Below are 21,906 nucleotides of genomic sequence, written 5' to 3' on the forward strand. Positions count from 1 at the left end.
CGTTTTGTTGTTGTTGTTGTGGCTTGTTTATCTGAGGTATTTCCTTGGGGTTTCATGCGCTCACGAATTTGGTTCAGCTGCGACATACGTCACCCACAAGTGCGCCAAAGTGACGTCTGCGGTGCACGGTGCTCCAAGGAATACCGATGACCCGGTCGTGCGACGGACAAGAATGTCAACAGCATTAGCGCTTGTTTGCATGTACATGTTAAGAGCTAGTACGGTATTAGAAACGCTGAGAGTGAGTCCTATAAAGAGTGAAGATTAAGCAGTGTTTTATCCACAAATTGTTGCACTGCTACTTCAATAGAGTTACTAACATTTATTAAAATGTGTAATTTAGGAGAATCTGTAGGGAGACCGTCAACTTTTATTGCATTAGAAAAGTTCGACAGAAAAGGACTCTAGCGCTGGCTTAACTTTTCTAATATTATCCGCCCATCTTCCAACAGATAGTCGCCACAGTCTTTTCTTGTCTTTTGGAATCATATAAAGTACACTCCTGGAAATTGAAATAAGAACACCGTGAATTCATTGTCCCAGGAAGGGGAAACTTTATTGACACATTCCTGGGGTCAGATACATCACATGATCACACTGACAGAGCCACAGGCACATAGACACAGGCAACAGAGCATGCACAATGTCGGCACTAGTACAGTGTATATCCACCTTTCGCAGCAATGCAGGCTGCTATTCTCCCATGGAGACGATCGTAGAGATGCTGGATGTAGTCCTGTGGAACGGCTTGCCATGCCATTTCCACCTGGCGCCTCAGTTGGACCAGCGTTCGTGCTGGACGTGCAGACCGCGTGAGACGACGCTTCATCCAGTCCCAAACATGCTCAATGGGGGACAGATCCGGAGATCTTGCTGGCCAGGGTAGTTGACGTACACCTTCCAGAGCACGTTGGGTGGCACGGGATACATGCGGACGTGCATTGTCCTGTTGGAACAGCAAGTTCCCTTGCCGGTCTAGGAATGGTAGAACGATGGGTTCGATGACGGTTTGGATGTACCGTGCACTATTCAGTGTCCCCTCGACGATCACCAGTGGTGTACGGCCAGTGTAGGAGATCGCTCCCCACACCATGATGCCGGGTGTTGGCCCTGTGTGCCTCGGTCGTATGCAGTCCTGATTGTGGCGCTCACCTGCACGGCGCCAAACACGCATACGACCATCATTGGCACCAAGGCAGAAGCGACTCTCATCGCTGAAGACGACACGTCTCCATTCGTCCCTCCATTCACGCCTGTCGCGACACCACTGGAGGCGGGCTGCACGATGTTGGGGCGTGAGCGGAAGACGGCCTAACGGTGTGTGGGACCGTAGCCCAGCTTCATGGAGACGGTTGCGAATGGTCCTCGCCGATACCCCAGGAGCAACAGTGTCCCTAATTTGCTGGGAAGTGGCGGTGCGGTCTCCTACGGCACTGCGTAGGATCCTACGGTCTTGGCGTGCATCCGTGCGTCGCTGCGGTCCGGTCCCAGGTCGACGGGCACGTGCACCTTCCGCCGACCACTGGCGACAACATCGATGTACTGTGGAGACCTCACCCCCCACGTGTTGAGCAATTCGGCGGTACGTCCACCCGGCCTCCCGCATGCCCACTATACGCCCTCGCTCAAAGTCCGTCAACTGCACATACGGTTCACGTCCACGCTGTCGCGGCATGCTACCAGTGTTAAAGACTGCGATGGAGCTCCGTATGCCACGGCAAACTGGCTGACACTGACGGCGGCGGTGCACAAATGCTGCGCAGCTAGCGCCATTCGACGACCAACACCGCGGTTCCTGGTGTGTCCGCTGTGCCGTGCGTGTGATCATTTCTTGTACAGCCCTCTCGCAGTGTCCGGAGCAAGTATGGTGGGTCTGACACACAGGTGTCAATATGTTCTTTTTTCCATTTCCAGGAGTGTATTTCCTCACTCCATTTTCCACTCATCACGCCGATAACATCTCCCCAACTCCACCCCCACCCGCGCTCCATTTGTATTACATCATGATTATGTATTCCCCTCTATGATCCATCTGTTCTCAAATTGTTCTCTCGATAATTTCATTACTACTTTCAAACTAAGCTCATTTTCAAGCAGTACCTGTGCAAATTCAAGATGTCAAAAATGTAATCGGTGTTAAGATTATCTTGTTTCGCACAATATTCCAATAACAGACCAAGCTGTCTTTGGTGGAAATGGTTTGCTCATTGCTTAAATTCGACTTGGATCAACGCATGTCTCTTGCTTGAAATAAGTTACTACACAGTGCAATTACCTTGTGACATGTCATCGGTTTTCAAATGGACTGTTTGGCGCTGGGCAAGGTGTCACTCATCAATTGATATTACAATTCCTGTAAAGAGGCTTACAAGTAGTTTCAAGAAATAACGGAAGTTGGCACGTACCTTCTACCCTCAGTCACAGAGTTCGTGCATGATCCCCTCATTTCTCAAACAAAAATTCGTGTTCCCCACGCCATAGCGTATAGCCTGTCTTCAACGTAATTCGCAAGCCCATTTTTGTACAACATAACATATCCGCAAGCATCTAGATTTGCAACTTGTAATTTCCCAACACCCAGAGTCGCTCTCAAGCTTCGAAACCGCATGCATTTCATATCTTCCAGATGACCTAAAGTATACTTGTGAGATGTAATTGTAAGAAAGTTCAAAATTTTTTGATACAGATGTACCGATTAACAAAGCTATGTGCTTTCATTAAATGCTTCGGACTGGTAGTTTCTTCCGTGTGACATTGCCTCTGTTATATTGAAGTTAAACACATTCAGTTATATTTCATTTTCGTCATAGAAACGATTTGTCCAAACTGAAAGTAAGAAATAAGTTATTTTTGCCTTGATAAAACTTGCACTATGTCGATCATGTGTGAAGAATAGGGTTATCCAGGACGCCTGCCTTTTTCAGACAGCGCTCTTCCGCTACCGAAGGGCCACATGGCTCTTGTTGGTTTAAAAGGTTCAGTTTCCCTTGTAATGGTTCTATTTGGTCAAAATTACACAGAGAAAAGTCGGGGAATAGCAAAAGAAATCCTCAAAGGTTGAATTCTCCTTTGGCCCATTCTATTTCTTCAAATCTACGAAGAGAATATTGAAGAAACAGTAGCAGAAATTCAGCCCTACTTACAAGTCTTAGGTTTTAGCTAAGGCAAATTTTCTTTATCTACTATATCAGTGGTAATCATCCTTCATCATTGTAGTCTCCGCGCAGTTTCACGTGACTGAGGAGGAGCAAAATACCTGAGCAGTCTGTTTGACATCCTCAGATATATCAATCGGTAGCACACTGTCAGCTAAAGACAGAGGTACAATCTCGAGTCCCGTGCTTGTCACTTGAACAACTTTACCATACGTAAAACCCATCCGGGCTAAAAAACAGTCAACACTATCCTATTTATCCATGCTAGCCTCACAGTTTCTATGTTCTTAGTCGTCCGCATTATTAATATGTGGAAATGGAAATGAAGACCCATGCTTTGTGACAGAGCGTAGGGGAACAATGCGGGAGACTGCACCGCTGTACTATGCAAGATCCTAATGGAGGTGGTTTGCCGTTGCTTTCCTCCGACCGTAGTGGGGATGAAGACCACACAACAACACCCAGTCATCTCAGGGCAGGTGAAAATCCATGACCCCTCCGGGAATCGAACCCTGGACCCCGTGCTCAGGAAGCGAGAACGCTAGCGCGGGACCACGAACTGCGGACTTACTAATATGTAATACACTGAAATATCTAGGGTCTTGGCGCAGGGCAAAGTTGTCCTTGGAATGACACTTGCCAAACATTCAATAAAAAGCTCATTGTGCTGAGCACAATGGCAGCATGCTGCAGTGCCGTCAACGGCAAAGACAAGAGGCTGTTCGGCATACCCTTGTGATTGTGTTATTTAAGATGAGTAAGGGAGAGAAAGAAGACTGAAGGGTGCCAGCATACAGTCTACACCAATCGAATGATACCCAGCAGGCTGCCAAGGGCAAATCACGATCAACAATGTCACAGTCGTTCACTCCATTAAATACTAACAAAAGGTCAACTATTTACTCCAGCACATATCTGGATAACCACTGGCAATGACAAAGTCTCACATAGCCCGCATCTGAGCTATTTACTTACAAATAAATCGCAGGCAAACACCACCACCTTCAGATGTTAGAGATGCAGCTATGAGGTTGGATGTAGAATTAGGCTAATACCAATATCCAGCCAAAGTTCCATCAAATTCTACAGCCTCAAAAGTACTGCGAGACCTTCCCACTCCTTCCGTGTTGTTACGATGGAATTCATGGATTCCATCCGCCCATCTCCAATCCCCATTTCCGCAAGAGGTCCGCCAACGTAATGCATTCTGACTCGACTTTCGTATGCAATACTTCAATGATAGACTTCTGAGACCACGACTATGTACCAGTATTTCAGACAGTTCTTAGTACTCTATGTACTAGTAAGTAATAACGTGCTGTGCTGCTAACTAGCTTGGAATTATGACGAACTGAAATACACAGTAGGCTCAGTAATCTAAAACAGTAATTGCGTGTTCTCCTAGTTCTTATACTTGGCAGCAGGTCAGGTGACATGTCTCCCACGTATCTCTAGATTCTACGAGATGTACAGTAATAGGAAAGATATTATGCAAGGCCATTCAAAGTTAACATGGCGGTGACAAACCGCTAAAACTATTCTGTGCGTAGCGATACATCAAGAACAATTATAGGGAACATGAAAGAAAGTTAAAAGTTGCGATCGTTGTTCAGACTCAGAGAATCTGAAGATTCGGACATTTATAAATCGATTTCTTCCAAACTGTTCGATCGAACATACTGGATATGACGAGACTGTGTCTGCCTTTGACCATCTAGTACTGCGGGACCCGAAGCCCGTGGATTTCTTTTTATAGTGTTATGTGAAATACCTTGTAGATTTGTCTACTTTGCCGAACATAATTCTAGAACTCAAATTGCACACACCTAGATGACTCCACACATGCTTCAGAATGTACAGTGTAAAACGGGTTATCGCTTAGACGTAGTCGGTGTGACAAATGGGAGTCATATGGAACATCTATAAAGTATATAAAAATGTTCTTTTATATTCTCTCTAATTCTTATCGATGTTTGTTACGTATTAAATAGTTATAACAGTTTGTAATTGCTATATTAATTTTGAATCCTCCTGTACGAGACTAATAAATGTTGAATGTTTCTCGAATATTACTTCAACTGCATGAAACATATACAGTCTATGTGTACGGACGGCTAGCCTATTCGACAGGGCAGAACTGTTGTCACGTTCTGCTAATCATGCTCTGGTAGGCATCCCTATAAGTTACTTCAGATCGCTTGGACGGCCTGTGGTCTTTTATTCTTTCCATAATTTTTCCCTCTACAACTCCTTCTTCTAGCAAATTAACTATATCTTGGCGCCACAACAGATGTCACAGGAAGCTTTTCCTTCTTTCTGTAAGCAGTCTGTTCTTTCTAGTAAGTCCTCATTTTGTACTTTCTTTGCCCACCTTGAGCCGTGCGCGGCTCGTGTTCATGCCGTTTATTGCTTGTCATCTTGTCTTTACGGTACTGCCGTTCCGTTTCTTATTCGATTTAACTGGCGTCACTGAGTTGCTGGATTGCCTGCCGGTGAGTGGCAGCAGCAGCGCTTATCGATAAGAGCACTCTCGTACTATCTTTGAAGCGACCGCTAGTATTTCTGGGTCGTCGTGTGTCGGGAGTTCAGTCGGGATTGAGCGCCAGTGAGGTCCGGACAACCAGTACTCGCCCCACCGTTTCCAGGACCCCTCACTTGGTCATTTTGCGGGACGTGGTTCGGTTCCCTGCTTGTGCGGAGATGTCAGGTGGCAAACGGCCAAGTGTTACCTCCGCATGGTTGGGTTCGAGCCAGTGTCCCTGGGTCGGCGTGCGTCCGAAGGGAGTCGGGACGCAGCAGCACTGAGGTCCGGACAGCCATGACTCGCCCGATCGTTGCCTACACACATCATTTGAGTGGGGCGACCTTGGTTGGTTGTTCGGTCGGTCGTCTTATTGGACGACGTGTATTTGGTCGCCGACCATTTCTGGGTTCTCTGTGTGTGTCGATTTGTGTTTCGTCCTTGTTGTTCCACAGTCACTGGCTTTAGTATTGTTAGAGTTGTTTGTGGAAGTGTTTCGCGGAACTGTGTGTAGCTTACGTGGTTTGACTGAGTAGTTATTTGAATACTGTCTGCGTGCTGGATTGAGTCAGTCGGTTGGGATGGAGCAGCGAGGAAGTCTCGGCGGCGCGGGGCCAGCCCGGGACTGCAGGTGGCGTGCACGTGCTATTGGATCGTGAGGCGCTGGTTGCGAGAGCGACAAAGTTCGTTGCCCACCGAACGTGGACGCTGAAGTTTAGTGATCAGTTAACCTGTTATGAAACCTCAACTATTGTGACATCTCTTCGTTCATTTGCGGATTGTTGCCCCCTTGCCTGTTCAGGCTAGCGGCATCGTATGATGAGTTGGAGTCAGTGAAATCTTGCAGCCGTCTTCCTATGTTGTTATTAATTATTAAATTGGCTGTTACTTATCAGTGAAGTACACCAGCGGTATTTTCTGCCCTGTGGCGGTTAACACTCCAGTTACCTCCCTGGTCGTTGGCGTAGTTCGTAGGCAGTGTGCCTTTTCCTCGTCGTGTTGTTTCTGTTCAGTATGACGTGTAGTTCGACAGCCTTTTAAGTTGTTTGGTTCATACTTGCATAGAGTGGTTATTGTTCCCCCGGCTGCTGTTTTTAGACGTCAATTTCTGGAGGCGTAGTGCTGTTCGTATTCTCGTCCTCGGCCGATATTCCCCATCGTCGTGCCGTTGGCTGGAGGGAAGAGAATTGGTTAAATGGTTGGTCTGTTCTTGGGCTGTCACTAGTTTGGGTTGCCATCGGATTACCTAACTTCAACTCTTGGCTGCATGTCTCACCTCACTTTACACTTGAGCCCCCCCCCCCCCCCCCAAGCCGACCCTTGGAACACTTCTGAGCACTACTTGTTCTGTTTGTTTTAAATTGTGATTTTTAGTTTAGTTATAGTATTGTGTGAGGCCTTTGGCTGTGTATTCAGTTTTTTTTTTTTTAATTTTAGATAAAGGCCTTGAGCCATGTCAAATTAAAATTTTGAGCATTGATTGTATTAATAAAAAATTTATTCTTAGAAATTGTTCTATCTGTTTGTAATCCATTCCCTACGCCGTTACTCGTTCCATGCGTTATGTGTGTCCTTCAGCCGAGGATTTGCGTGAGGCCCTTAATAATGCCTTCAGTCGTGTGCATTCTCTAAAGAAAATTTTTTTAGAAGAAGCAAGGGGTTTGTTCTAAATTATTTGTCTGACTTGTTGTTCGGGCCTTCAGCCGTTGTTTCAAATTTGTTTGTGGTCTTCAGCCGTGAAGTCAGCTAATCAGGCTTCGGCCGTTCTGTTGTAAGTTTAAAAAGAAATTTTGTTGCTTAGAAAAAATTATTATTAATGTGACTTAATTATAGTTGTCCTTCAGACGTGTAGTGCAGGCCTTCAGCTGTTAATTGTTTCCATTGCATGTTTTCTTTTTTTTAAAAAAAAATTACCTTCTCTTTTTAATTGCTTTTGATTTCTAAGCCAGGCATTCAGCCATTCTTGTTTTTGCTGTGGTTTTGAGGCCCTCAGCCCGGAAACTATCTCAAGTTTTCTGTTACTAGGCCTGCTGCCGTATTGTTTAATTGTGATGTTTTGAGCCAATGTGTAAATAAAGTTGTGTGTTTGATTGTGTAACCCACAGTAACTGTTTACGGCCCCATCCACAACCTTAAACTTATCCTGTGCCCTCTCTGGTTACCTACCAAACAGGTTTCACACTTAAATTTTCAAGTTCACATCCGAAAAGCTTTCAGTTCCTACCCCTTGAGGTGTCAGATGGTAAATACCTTGCTATACTCCAGATCTACACTTTCAGAAAGTTCTTCTTCATATCCATCTCAAGGAAAGAACTTTTTGATAGTTTTGTTTGTGAAACTTGCGTAGTTTGATAAATACAATAACAAATTGCGGAAATGAATACAAGGCGATGTAAATACAATCATCTCGGTTTCCAGGCCTCGTCATTTCGAAGAACATTCTCGAGCTTTCGATGGCTGTCCCCGCCATCTAGTGACTACCGACGCTGTTTTTCCTTTTTTTTCCTCTCTTGTGATAGGATGTGATACAGCGTCACCAGTGGAGAACGGTCTTACTGTCCTGGTGTAGGGGTAAAACTGTTCTATCTCACAGTGACGTCAACGGATTGCACGTTGAATGTGTGGCGGTGGGACTTGAGGTCCCGTACCACCCGCCACGGTGGAAGTTCAAAGCCGGGTCTGGCACGATTTTCCACTCATGTAACCACGGATTCGGCCGCTGGCACCAATCAGAGAGGAACACTGGGCACAAGAAGAGCCGTGTCGTCTTTAATAGGGCGCAGTATACCTCGTATCTTAGTGGCGGGCCGGGTTACTGGGCTCGGTCCATGACTGCAGCATACGTCGGAACTTCCTGCTCGCTGCACCACGCTGTGGCACGAAGGCCACCGGCTTGGTTTCTTCTGCCGATTCACGAAGTGTCCTTCTTTAGTTAAATCTGAATGCGTTTGCAATGTCTCTCATGCTATAATCATTCTCTCTGAACACCTGCCTCAAGTGCTGCAATTCACACTGTAGGTGGTCGCCGTCGGAGACAACTTTTTCTCTATGTATTAAAACGTTCAGGACCGCTGTCTTGTGAAAACTATCAACGTTCAAAGAGGCGGCTGAGATAAGAACGAACAGCAACAATTTTAACAGAGACCATGAGCACACCCTAAGTAGGGCGTGGGGCGGGCTTTGGATGTCGAAAGGACATGTTTGAAGGAACAGACCTCGTATAACTGATATGCCTAGCTGGGCAATGGATCCACATTCTTCAGTACCGATGCACAAATACGTCCGACCTCTTGTAGGAATTTCAGAGTAGCGAACGAGAGTGTAATGGACAAGGACTGCGGATAGCTGGTGTTCGGTGGGAATGTGGATCGGCCTTGAGGCGTGCCGAGATAGTCCGCGTAGTTGCGCTAACTCTGTGTCCCGGATAGCGAGTAGTTAACGTACCTGCCTAGTAAGCAGGAGATCCCGGGTTGGAATCCCGGTCTGCTACACGTTTTCGCTCGTCGCCGCTGATTCCGCATAATGTCCTTCTGCACTTGACAGCGGTGATCCCCTTCAGTTTTAAACAGATATTTAATGACAACGCAATTTTTTTCTTGCAGGCGATATACGATACAAGAACTTGTATACAGAATAAGTGGATTTGGTATTCTTAGGGATTAACTGCTTTAAATAACTTTCGGTAGTCACTCGTCCTCCTGTACTTAAAAAACATTTCATATACAAATACGAAATGCTGCTTTCAGCAGAAAGACGTCTGACCTCACCTCCTCAAGTGCGTTCCACAACATCGCATCGTCAAACTCCGAGAACGGGTCCAGGTTGAAGCGGAGAGTCTCCGAGAAGAGGACGGGCTCCTGCGGGATGATGGAGATGCGCTTCCGCAGGTCGTGAAGACCCAGAGCGCTGGTGTCCACACCGTCAACCAGGATCGCTCCCTCTAGTGGGGCCAGACGGAACAGGGCGGAGATAAGCGACGACTTCCCTGCGCCCGTTCGGCCAACAATGCCAACCTAGATACATAACACAGATTTTAACGTTACGAAAGTGGTAACAACAGAATTATGATGCTTCATAGGCAGATATAAAATACTGTGCACAGCAGGACCTTATGTGTAGCTTCAATGGTGAAATTAAGGTTCTTGAGAACTGGAGGGTCCGTTTGGCTGTACTTGAGATAAATATTTTGGAAGATGACCTGCCCTCGCTGTGGCCATGTTGCAGGTGGTTTCTTGTCTGAAACAGAAATTGCAGAAGAACTCTTCACGAAATGAATCGTCTATTCTATAGCTAAATGTGCGCTGCAGTGATACGGCCCAACAGGACTGTTGTACCTCTGTGGAAAATCCTCTACTTCTGTTCTGGGTACAACCGATAGACTACATAAAATAAACTGAAGCTATTTCATTCTTAGAATGATACTAGTTCAGCAAGTTGAGGAAACAATACTGGTGTTTCGTTTGATTGACGCATAAAACGTTGTAATACATCTAGAACACTACAATTATTACAAGAAACTGTATGCTGTCATATTTAGGTTTGATGATAGAATAGACAAAAAGAAAAGAGGTGGAGGAGGAGGAGATTAGTGTTTAACGTCCCGTCGACATCGAGGTCATGAGAGACGGAGCACAAGCTCGGATTCGGGAAGAATGGGGAAGGAAATCGGCCGTGCCCTTTCGAAGGAACCATCCCAGCATTTGCCTGATGTGATCTAGGGAAATCACGGAAAACCTAAATTAGGATGGCCGGACGCGGGATTGAACCGTCGTCCTCCCGAATGCGAGTCCAGTGTGCTAACCACTGCGCCACCTCGCTCGGTAAAAAGAAAAGAATCAGTTAAACTCATTATATTACATTTCATAAAAATTCATTTCATAAAACTTCTTATATGATTACGCTTACCATACTGAAACCTGTAAAAACCTCTAACACGTTAACATGCAAAAGATGCCATGGTGACGCACAAGTTTAAGTGGCTCAGAAATCCTACGATAAATACATACGAAGATTTAGAAAAGAGGAAACAACTATAAAAGTACAAGATAAGGTCCCTAAAATCAATGAAAAGACTATACAAAAATAATACACATCAATTCGTACTTGTAATTTACTTTTCTCGCCAAGGCTACGGATCACAAAATAAAATTTTTGACAAGTTCTGATCTGACAGCTAAAGAAAGATATCGTTTGTGGAGGACAGCCTTAGTGCAGTCCCTAGAGATTTTTCGTCTTGTTTTTAATAAACTTTCAATGTTTTCAAATACTTATATGGTAAGAATTCCATGAAATATAGTCAAATTCCGTAGCACGCAATGACAATGTAATCCATTAATTGAAGTTGTAAGAATGTATGGTTACATGAAATGCCGTGAGTTTATTGAAATATATATATTATATTACATACAGCGAAACATCAAGACTCAAGTTTTGAATCCCCTTCGAAAAGTCAAACTGAAAGCAACAAAAATAAATCTAATAGTTCACCTGGTGGAGACTCCAGAGCAGCTTCAGGCGGAATTCTGGTGTACTCGAGCACCCTCTCCACGGACGTGATCTGGCTGACAACCTCAGTCATCTGGAGTATGCCGTGCTGCAGCATGCTGGTCAGAACGAGAGACTGCGAAATAGCCAGCCCCACGCCGGAGCCGCCAAAGGACCCTGCAAGACATGCCGCACCGCGACGAGTGCTCTCACCGTTCAAATTTGCACTGCTGGCCCTTAAAATTACAGCACCAGGAAGGATAGCAAATACACTACTGGCCATTAAAATTGCAACACCTAGAAGAAATACAGATGATAAACGGGTACTCATTGGACAAATATACACTCCTGGAAATTGAAATAAGAACACCGTGAATTCATTGTCCCAGGAAGGGGAAACTTTATTGACACATTCCTGGGGTCAGATACATCACATGATCACACTGACAGAACCACAGGCACATAGACACAGGCAACAGAGCATGCACAATGTCGGCACTAGTACAGTGTATATCCACCTTTCGCAGCAATGCAGGCTGCTATTCTCCCATGGAGACGATCGTAGAGATGCTGGATGTAGTCCTGTGGAACGGCTTGCCATGCCATTTCCACCTGGCGTCTCAGTTGGACCAGCGTTCGTGCTGGACGTGCAGATCGCGTGAGACGACGCTTCATCCAGTCCCAAACATGCTCAATGGGGGACAGATCCGGAGATCTTGCTGGCCAGGGTAGTTGACTTACACCTTCTAGAGCACGTTGGGTGGCACGGGATACATGCGGACGTGCATTGTCCTGTTGGAACAGCAAGTTCCCTTGCCGGTCTAGGAATGGTAAAACGATGGGTTCGATGACGGTTTGGATGTACCGTGCACTATTCAGTGTCCCCTCGACGATCACCAGTGGTGTACGGCCAGTGTAGGAGATCGCTCCCCACACCATGATGCCGGGTGTTGGGCCTGTGTGCCTCGGTCGTATGCAGTCCTGATTGTGGCGCTCACCTGCACGGCGCCAAACACGCATACGACCATCATTGGCACCAAGGCAGAAGCGACTCTCATCGCTGAAGACGACACGTCTCCATTCGTCCCTCCATTCACGCCTGTCGCGACACCACTGGAGGCGGGCTGCACGATGTTGGGGCGTGAGCGGAAGACGGCCTAACGGTGTGCGGGACCGTAGCCCAGCTTCATGGAGACGGTTGCGAATGGTCCTCGCCGATACCCCAGGCGCAACAGTGTCCCTAATTTGCTGGGAAGTGGCGGTGCGGTCCCCTACGGCACTGCGTAGGATCCTACGGTCTTGGCGTGCATCCGTGCGTCGCTGCGGTCCGGTCCCAGGTCGACGGGCACGTGCACCTTCCGCCGACCACTGGCGACAACATCGATGTACTGTGGAGACCTCACGCCCCACGTGTTGAGCAATTCGGCGGTACGTCCACCCGGCCTCCCGCATGCCCACTATACGCCCTCGCTCAAAGTCCGTCAACTGCACATACGGTTCACGTCCACGCTGTCGCGGCATGCTACCAGTGTTAAAGACTGCGATGGAGCTCCGTATGCCACGGCAAACTGGCTGACACTGACGGCGGCGGTGCACAAATGCTGCGCAGCTAGCGCCATTCGACGGCCAACACCGCGGTTCCTGGTGTGTCCGCTGTGCCGTGCGTGTGATCATTGCTTGTACAGCCCTCTCGCAGTGTCCGGAGCAAGTATGGTGGGTCTGACACACCGGTGTCAATGTGTTCTTTTTTCCATTTCCAGGAGTGTATATAGTGCAAGAACAGTATTCCAATGTTAGTTGGTCACACATATTATTAGTATTAAACATTTAAAATAATGTTTTATGTGTCTGTCTTCACTGCATTGTTTTTTGAAAAGTTTTACCTTGAGAATCTAGAATGGAACTAGAAGAAGAACTTTACTATCTTCTCCAGTAAGAGATTAAATACAAAGTACAGAAAATATAAAATAAATACGATATACCTCTCATTCTGCCGCACTACAACAAGTCATAAGCACATAAAAATGAGTCAGAAATACCATGTGTGCTTCAACGCAATGTACATAGGATGCAAAGCTATATTAGAGATTATTGATGTACGCATAATGTCTCTGAGCTGATACTCCATGCTGCTGCAAACGTCGTCTAACTGTTCGTGCAGATGGTTGTTGTCATGCAAACGTCCCCATCTGTTGACTCAGGGATCAAGAAGTGGCTGCACGATCCGCTACAGCCACGCGGATAAGATGCCTGTCATCTCGACTGCTAGTGATATGAGGCCGTTGGGATCCAGCACGGCGTTCCGTATTACCCTACTGAACCCACCGATTCCATATTCTGCTAACAGTCATTGGATCTCGACCAACGCGAGCAGCAATGTCGCGATACGATAAACCGCAATCGCGATAGGCTACAATCGACCTTTATCGAAGTCGGAAACGTGATGGTACGCATTTCTCCTCCTTACACGAGGCATCGCAACAACGTTTCACCAGGCAACGCCAGTCAACTGCTGTTTGTGTATGAGAAATCGGTTGAGAACTTTCCTCATGTCAGCACATTGTAGGTGTCGCCACCGGCGCCAACCTTGTGTGAATGCTCTGAAAAGCTAATCATTTGCATATCACAGCATCTTCTTCCTGTCGGTTAAATTTCGCGTCTGTAGCACGTCATCTTCGTGGTGTAGTAATTTTAATGGCCAGTAGTGTAACAGAATATACCGTATTGTGTAAAGGTCACATAATTAAAATTGTAGGTGATTTTGGGGACTATACAAAGTGCGAGATTTAGCCAAGAGGGCTGACACCTCTGGCAGCAGCTGTGGCTCCAACAGGAGTTCCATGCTGCTTCGGCTCTCTGCCACAGTTAATTACTCATAGTGTCTGGCGAGTGGTGGAGGGCCAGTCTCTCGATAACGCATGATCAGTTGTCTTCAGTGTTTCAGAGATGGTACCCTCTGTATAAGAAAGGTCACGACAGCACGGACAGTACGCGGCCTTCTGTTATCGTGTTGAAAGATAAGGTCGGGGAGCCTAAAGACAGGACAAAGCCGCAGCCCTTAACACGTTAGAAATGTCATGGCTGCTGCTCAAATTACCGGATACGCGAACCAAAAGTTACTGTGTCGTTGAGCCAGTGGTGACCCATTATATGAGTCACGTGCTGGGCCCTTACGACGAGTTCTCGTCCACGGACACTTCCATCGCGATGGTACACGTGAAGAAGTGTGACTTGTATGGATTGACGCCCTGGTGCCGCTCCTGTGACAAGTGTTGCCACTGGTCACACAGCTGTCACTCCGTTACACTGTGTATACTTGTCTTGCTGCAGAGAAGCCAGTTTCGTCAATCAAGGTACCTCACGTGGATGCACAGTCTTGAGCGGCAAAACAATGTCTGCTGTCTCAGACACTAGTTCCTGGAGTCTTGGACTATAAAATTAACCCTTTCGCTGCGCATTTGATCTGAGAGGCCGCCTGCCATATGCGAATAATTTTCAAGTGGTGTGTACACAAACGACTGTAACAGTCTACCGTTATTACTGAGAAACAATTAAGAAGAAAAATGCAGTATTATCATATTAAATTGTTCCTTCTTAATCTTTAAAGATAAATACTTATTTTTTCCGCATAGTCAGTATATTACGAAAAAAATGCGTAAGTTGTTACATTAGTAAAACAACAATGTGTTGTCTGTTTCGAACCAAAACTCAGCCATAATGGTGCATTACGTTTTATACAAGTGTATGTAGCGCCACATAGTTCGTCATGTTTTATGTGGTTCACCGCAAGGTACCACACTGGCTAGATTGTAGGCCTCAAATCGGCTGCGGTCCGTCAGTACACATCGGAACCGCGATTCGCCACTTCGACGCTAGCAGACCGAGCGCCGCCACTCGGCTGGTCTTACGAGACATGCTAGCGCACTGCCCAATTGTACAGCCGACTTGAATAGGAATGGTTCACTTGTTATAACTTCAGAGATCTCATCTGCAGAGACGCTACTTAGCACAGCCTTCAGCTAAGTCAGTAGCTACGACCTAGCCAGGTGCCACATGCAGTTTATGCATTGACAATTGATCTATATGTGTGAAACAATCAGAATTGTAAAGACGTATTCGCAGTTCAGTCTATAACTGCACTTGTAAATATTATTCAAATGCTTCAAATGGCTCTGAGCACTATGGGACTTAAGATCTGAGGTTACCTGTCCCCTAGAACTTAGAACTACTTAAACCTAACTAACCTAAGGACATCACACACATCCATGCCCGAGGCAGGATTCGAACCTGCGACCGTAGCGGTCGTGCGTGTCCAGACTGTAGCGCCTAGAACCGCTCGGCCACTCCGGCCGGCCTTAAATGTTATTGTACAAACTCAAGATCGACGTTCACCACTGATACTGAATTAAAGATAAGTATTTAATTTTATTCCTGTCTATTAACTTTCTAATCACCTAAGATGTTCCAGATACATCCCGTCAAGTATAGTTCATTGATCCTCACGTCAGCCTAAGTGATCAGCGCGTGGTAATAATAGCCACTCGTTGTTATCAGACTAAGAGTCAAATTGAGTGACTCAGCCGGCTCCCCATTTTTCCATGAGGCCCATAGCTCCGCCTCGTACACAACATTTTGCACGTATAATACAACTTCTCTACACGCTGTTCTTCTTTTATGTTTCTGGTATCAGTGAGATAGGGTGGCACTCGGTTAGGCGTAAGGGACTGTCACAATCAGCCGGTCTCCTTCCACGACGGCCCTCAGTTCGTGGTCAGTGGTGAATCTCAAGGATCTCCTTCATTAGTTTCTACTGAAACTCAAGATACTGAAATACTTCTATATAAACCACGCGCGTTCAGCAGAGACGGGTCCACCAAATGTAAAAACACTTTTTTTATATCACTTTACGGTTATTGGTACACATTTTACTGAAACTGCCATCGTGTCACTTTAGTCGACAGCGCCCATATTTTCAGTGTAGCTTGCCATGCAAGCTTGTTCTCTTCTTGTTTCATTTGTGCTTCTGTCAGTTCTGTCATTCGCTATAATTCCGTTTTTAAGAAGAGCTGAAAGCATCCTCGTTTCCCGCTTGTCCTACCACTTGAGAGCAAGAAGCTCATCTGTTGACTTGAAATCGATCTCACTTGTTTTAAGCTTATTTGTTAAGTGAGCAGGCATGCCTTTACGGTTTTTCGTTACAGTTCCACAAGCAGTAGTCACTACGTCGTGCAGATAAGAAAGTAACGCTTGGCTAGTGTACCAACCGTCAACACATACTGTATGACCTTTACTAAGGTAGCGTTCTAGTAAAGTAAGGTCAATCCTTCCAGGTATGCCATCATTTACACCAAAATTAGATTCTTATGTCCGTTGCTGCACCCACATAAATAATAAAATCAAGATTATATCAAATTTCACGACCACACAACACACAAATCTTTAAGCCAAATCTACTACGTTTGGTTGGTATGTACTGTGTGACGAAGACACGACTTTTGTAGAGGAATACACTAAGTGCAAAAATTTTGAAATGGATGGGTAACATCTCGAAACGATTTTCTGAGATGATCCGGAATCGCCCAATTTTCCAGATTTTGTCGTCCCATGGGCCCTCAGTGTCACCAACAAAGTTAGATACAAAAGGTACCTAAATGGCTCTGAGCACTATGGGACTCAACATCTTAGGTCATAAGTCCCCTAGAACTTAGAACTACTTAAACCTAACTAACCTAAGGACATCACACACACCCATGCCCGAGGCAGGATTCGAACCTGCGACCGTAGCAGTCCCGCGGTTCCGGACTGCAGCGCCAGAACCGCACGGCCACCGCGGCCGGCAAAGGTACCTATCTCTTGGTGTGATTTGCTCAGACATTGGAGTATACAGTAAGAGGCAGTTGGTGCAGTAACTTTTTATTTCATTTCTTCTTACGTGCGCCAGCAGAAAATTTATGGCAAGGAAACAATAAATTTCATCACCATATTTTTCAAAACTTGCCGTTTCGAGTTTTCACTGACGTCGTTGCAAAGGTGCTCGTAGTGTAAGTTACATTGCTCAGCTAAGTAGTTTACAATTTCTTCGCTGGAAAAAAACTTGGAAGCAGTCGTATGCAGTAGATAATCATCTAAACTGATCATTTTTCAACCTGAATGACTGTTACCGAACTTACACTTCGAGGTCCAAATCAGAGTCTTTGTCCATCTAGAGTTATTTGTTTTTTGATTTTGGCTTATTTGTCGGGCATATGTCCAGGCTCGTCTTCGGAGTCGGATAAAGAAACAGTGGGAACATCGAACTGTGGATTTAGATATACTGGTTCTGCGTTTGCTGTTTCACTAATATTAAGAATATTTGTGGTGACGGATTTACCTTCAGGCTCATCAACGTCATTATCTGTTCAACCATAATCTTCTGGCTTGTGCATGATGAAGTGTCCATCATCACTTTGATTTAGAAGACTGAGCAGCTCATCTTCTGTAAACGGACATTAACGTCGTGTCATTTTATTCCATACCATGGAAGCCGCAGGGCACATACTACATCTACACCTACATCTACATGGATACTCTGCAAATCACATTTAAGTGCCTGGTAGAGGGTTCATCTAACCACCTTCACAATACTCTGTTATTCCAATCTCATATAGCGCGCGGAAAGAATGAACACCTATATCTTCCCGTACGAGCTCTAATATCCCTTATTTTATCTTGGCGATCGTTCCTCCCTATGTAGGTCGGTGTCAACAAAATATTTCCGCATTCGGAGGAGAAAGTTGGTGATTGGAATTTCGTGAGAAGATTCCATCGCAACGAAAAACGCCTTTCTTTTAATGATTTCCAGCCCAAATACTAAGTGATATTATAACGCCAGTGATCTATAAAGAGGATTTAGCATTCAGCAAGTCGTTTCGGTAATTCCCGCTATTCCAACAATTAGATAGCATACTTTTGCAACGATCATCTCCGACTTACTAGCCGGGTAGTAGACGTTATACTTACCTATACGACTGTAGTAGAGAACAACTGTAAATGTTTCTCAAAGCAAGTCGTATATATACGTCTGGAGCCGTGAAAGGGTTAAAAAAAATTTATAAATTAAAACCCTTATTATCAGGACGATACACCTGGCCAGAAAACTCACAACGGGAAATCTGGCAGAGTTGAAGTACAAATAATTGAACGTGGATTCTGTTCATGAGATATGGCATGTTACAGTTGTTTTGTACGAAATATGGCCAAGAAATGCAGACTACTTTTTATTCTTAAACTGTAATGCCACGACGTGAGCAACATCCTTGTAAAAGTGACTCGTGTATGAATAAAACTACCAATGCTACTCCATCTGCCTGTTGACCAGTATGTGAAGTTATAAACAATCATTCTTTTTTACAATTTTTAAAAAGGGAAATTGCTTTCTACACATCGACAACTATGACAATAAAGCATCTTACGTTATTTGTACATATTTACACTACAGACCAGAGGACAAGAAAAAATGCGATAATTTTGAGATATGTTGGAGAAAAGAAATAAATAATACTTTAGATAAATTATGTCGAAAAAGATTTACAAAGAAATAATATTGTACAGACTGAAATAATAAAAAATAAACACTTTCAGGCCACAAAATGTTAATCTAACCTTCCTAGTCTCCCGAGCAAATAATATCATAATTAGGAAGATGTAGACTGAAGAAAGAGTTGCGAGGAGCGTAAGGAATACTGAAAGTATAGAAAGCTGTGAAATGCAAGAAACAACAGAAAACTTCACGAGGATATGAACTTAGGACTTAAAAGTTATTGGGTACGTGTGGGGAAAACGTTTGCCACAGCATCCAGTTTTATTTAGTATTTGATCAGTTTTTCGTTTGCTAGTGTGTACATTGCGAAAACAGATAAAGCATAGAAAACTTAAAAAAAGAACGATATTATAAAACTAGCACTTCCTGTTACAGCAGTCTTACCTTCTGACAAGAGGAAGAAGCTGAAGGTGACGACAGTAGCGAAAATGCTGCTAAGTAAGTCCAACCATATGCCGAGGGCAGAAGCGTTTGTTACGTACAGAAACCACGCTGACGTGTGGCGGTCCTGTAAGTGGTCATAGTTATAATGCGTAACGTATAGTAACTTAAAATACACATGTTACAGGTGGCGACAGTAGTGTAACCAACACTGACAAAGTTCAGCCATACGCCATGAACCAACACATACAGCAACGCTTGCGGAAATCATGTTGTTATATAGCAGCAGTAGTGATCTTCACGCGTAATAAAATGGAACAAAGAAGCCGGACAACAGCCTATGCTTCCTCGATGTGCCGTAAACGCTTAGCTAATTGCCAGCTAATATATTAATTTGATACTTTTAAAGTGATCTATGCTCGTCAAGTATAACAAGTTTTTTATTAGCAGGAGTTACGCTGGCGCTAGGTTGCTGAAAGGTTATTTAGAGACACGATTTCCTTTTGCGACATATTTCCACGAAGACAGTTAATATTTCCCTTTACGAAAAAAGAGACGTCTGCATAGTGTGTAAGCCTCGAATGTTGATAACTCTGTAAATAACTTCTTCTTTTGTTCTGCAACACTCTTTTGTCACTTCTTTATCTGTTTTGCTCGTAGCCTCCATCTGTACAGATGTGTCTAATTATGTAAGCTGTCATTTCGGAGAATAACAAATATGATCAAATAGACACATTGCATTGTGTTTATTCACGTCCTCGACCATAATGATAATTTTTATTTTAACAGCTCATTTTTTGGAAGCGTACGTGACTTTTTTCATGATCAGAATTAGGCTGATTGGACGTTATCTCTTTAGCCGGCATTACGCCTGTCTAACTGAGACAACTATTAATTGTAGTAATTACATAGAACCTGCAAGTCCTATGAAAGAGTGCGAACAAGACTGATGTACCTGAAATATTCGAAATTCAAGGTCGTAGAATAATTAACACAGCCAGCTACTTCTAAAACACAATATTCCGTGTCTTTCATTTAACATTTGATCTGGGCCCTCAGTGTAACAATTAAATTACAATGGCAGCTGTGACCAGGACTGTAATTGTAGAAGTATTATGCTATATGTAATGTTACTAAAAATATGTATATACCAAGACTGTTTACCTTCTTCACGTAACGATACGACATGTATGAGAATACCAAGTCGAGATAAGTGTGAATGAAAAAGGAAAATTTGTCACAATAATCAAGAAACAATTAAATAAAACCATTAAATGCAAGAAACTCGTAAAATAAAGAATAAATAAAATTGTTAAAATTACGGTACTATGGACTACAACGAAACAAGGTAAAACATTGATTTACTCATAAGCAGTAGCCTCGCTTTCAGTACCTTAAGAATCCATTTATTTGGATCTTTATTTAGTAGAGATTTTGTACCTTACGGAATTTTCAATCGCTATGTAATTAGTTTACATTTCGTAAAACAGCCACAAGATGTCTGATGTTCATGGTTAGGCGCGCAGTTTTCACTAGCGATCTGCAGTTGTTTTCGAAGAAGTACTTCTTATCAGTAAAGGTGTGCTGTTCGCGGATATCAAGTGACATGTTTACCTGTTAGTGACAACACAGTCACTAACAGCTTAGACTAATTGTAATTGTACACTAATACGATTAGAACGAGAAGTGAGCATACTATGGTGGATTCGTTAAATGCAGAATGGGTAAATTCCCCAGTGAAAATATGGGTGACTTTTTCGCTTCAGCAAAATGAGGTAATGATACCTACTGCAAGGGGAAACTTAGTCGGCTACAGTCCTCTCGATCTAGGCCATTGCACTGAACATGACATTCGCAGTACATGACACATTACGCGTACTCGGACCACCAGAATAGGATGGAGGCAGTTTAATACCAAATAGTACGAATTCCCCACTATGGGAATCTAGTAAGAAAATGAAGGGATTATATTCCTACAAGAACATAAAGAAATACTTTCACTAGTCTTGCAAATAATTTATGGAAAAGAAGGTTCATCCAAGGTTCAGGGACCACAACTCTTTATGTAATCTCGTATTATTACATATACAATCAGGTACCACTGAGGACCTTCAGACCAAAATTGAACTACAACGAAATAAAAGCAAACAGCTATCAAGGCAAACAGCTATCAATTTGTCTTCGTGGAATAAGAAACATGCCGTTTCTATACCTAAACTGCTTCAGTTCAGTTATCCAAAGACATTATTATTATCTTCTTTCCTTTCTCAGACCTTAGGTCTGGTTAAAAATGGAACGTGATGCGGACCTTGATCAAGCGTGACTTCCTTTTAACTGTATGGTATATGTTACACTGTATTTAGGAACTTTCGGGTTATTGAACATGTATCGATAATTACGGATTTCTGTAGTTGTATATATATGTTTGGATGTAGCTGTATTGCATTGATGTACTGGTGGATATTGTGTGGTATGACTCCTGTAGTTGATAGTATAATCGGTATAATGTCAACTTTATCCTGATGCCACATGTCCTTGACTTCCTCAGCCAGTTGTATGTATTTTTCAATTTTTTCTCCTGTTTTCTTCTGTATATTTGTTGTATTGGGTATGGATATTTCGATTAGATGTGTTAATTTCTTCTTTTTATTGGTGAGTATGATGTCAGGTTTGTTATGTGGTGTTGTTTTATCTGTTATAATGGTTCTGTTCCAGTATAATTTGTATTCATCATTCTCCAGTACATTTTGTGGTGCATACTTGTATGTGGGAACGTGTTGTTTTAT

The 21,906-nt window shown here is 44.0% G+C and overlaps 1 protein-coding gene across 1 annotated transcript in view; it reads right to left on the reverse strand.

Annotated features, from left to right (window-relative positions):
* The window catches only part of LOC126157769 (ATP-binding cassette sub-family C member 4-like), a 275,373-nt gene that overhangs the window by 26,250 nt on the left and 227,217 nt on the right, over positions 1–21,906 (reverse strand). Inside the window, exons 17-20 of the mRNA XM_049916397.1 lie at positions 19,124–19,247; positions 11,164–11,337; positions 9,785–9,912; positions 9,444–9,689 (exon numbers count right to left, since the gene is read on the reverse strand). Coding sequence (XP_049772354.1) covers positions 9,444–9,689; positions 9,785–9,912; positions 11,164–11,337; positions 19,124–19,247 — 672 coding nt within the window. The remainder of the gene's footprint in view (positions 1–9,443; positions 9,690–9,784; positions 9,913–11,163; positions 11,338–19,123; positions 19,248–21,906) is intronic.

Source organism: Schistocerca cancellata, chromosome 2 (genome assembly GCF_023864275.1).
Source record: "Schistocerca cancellata isolate TAMUIC-IGC-003103 chromosome 2, iqSchCanc2.1, whole genome shotgun sequence".
NCBI classification, from domain to species: Eukaryota; Metazoa; Arthropoda; class Insecta; order Orthoptera; family Acrididae; genus Schistocerca; species Schistocerca cancellata.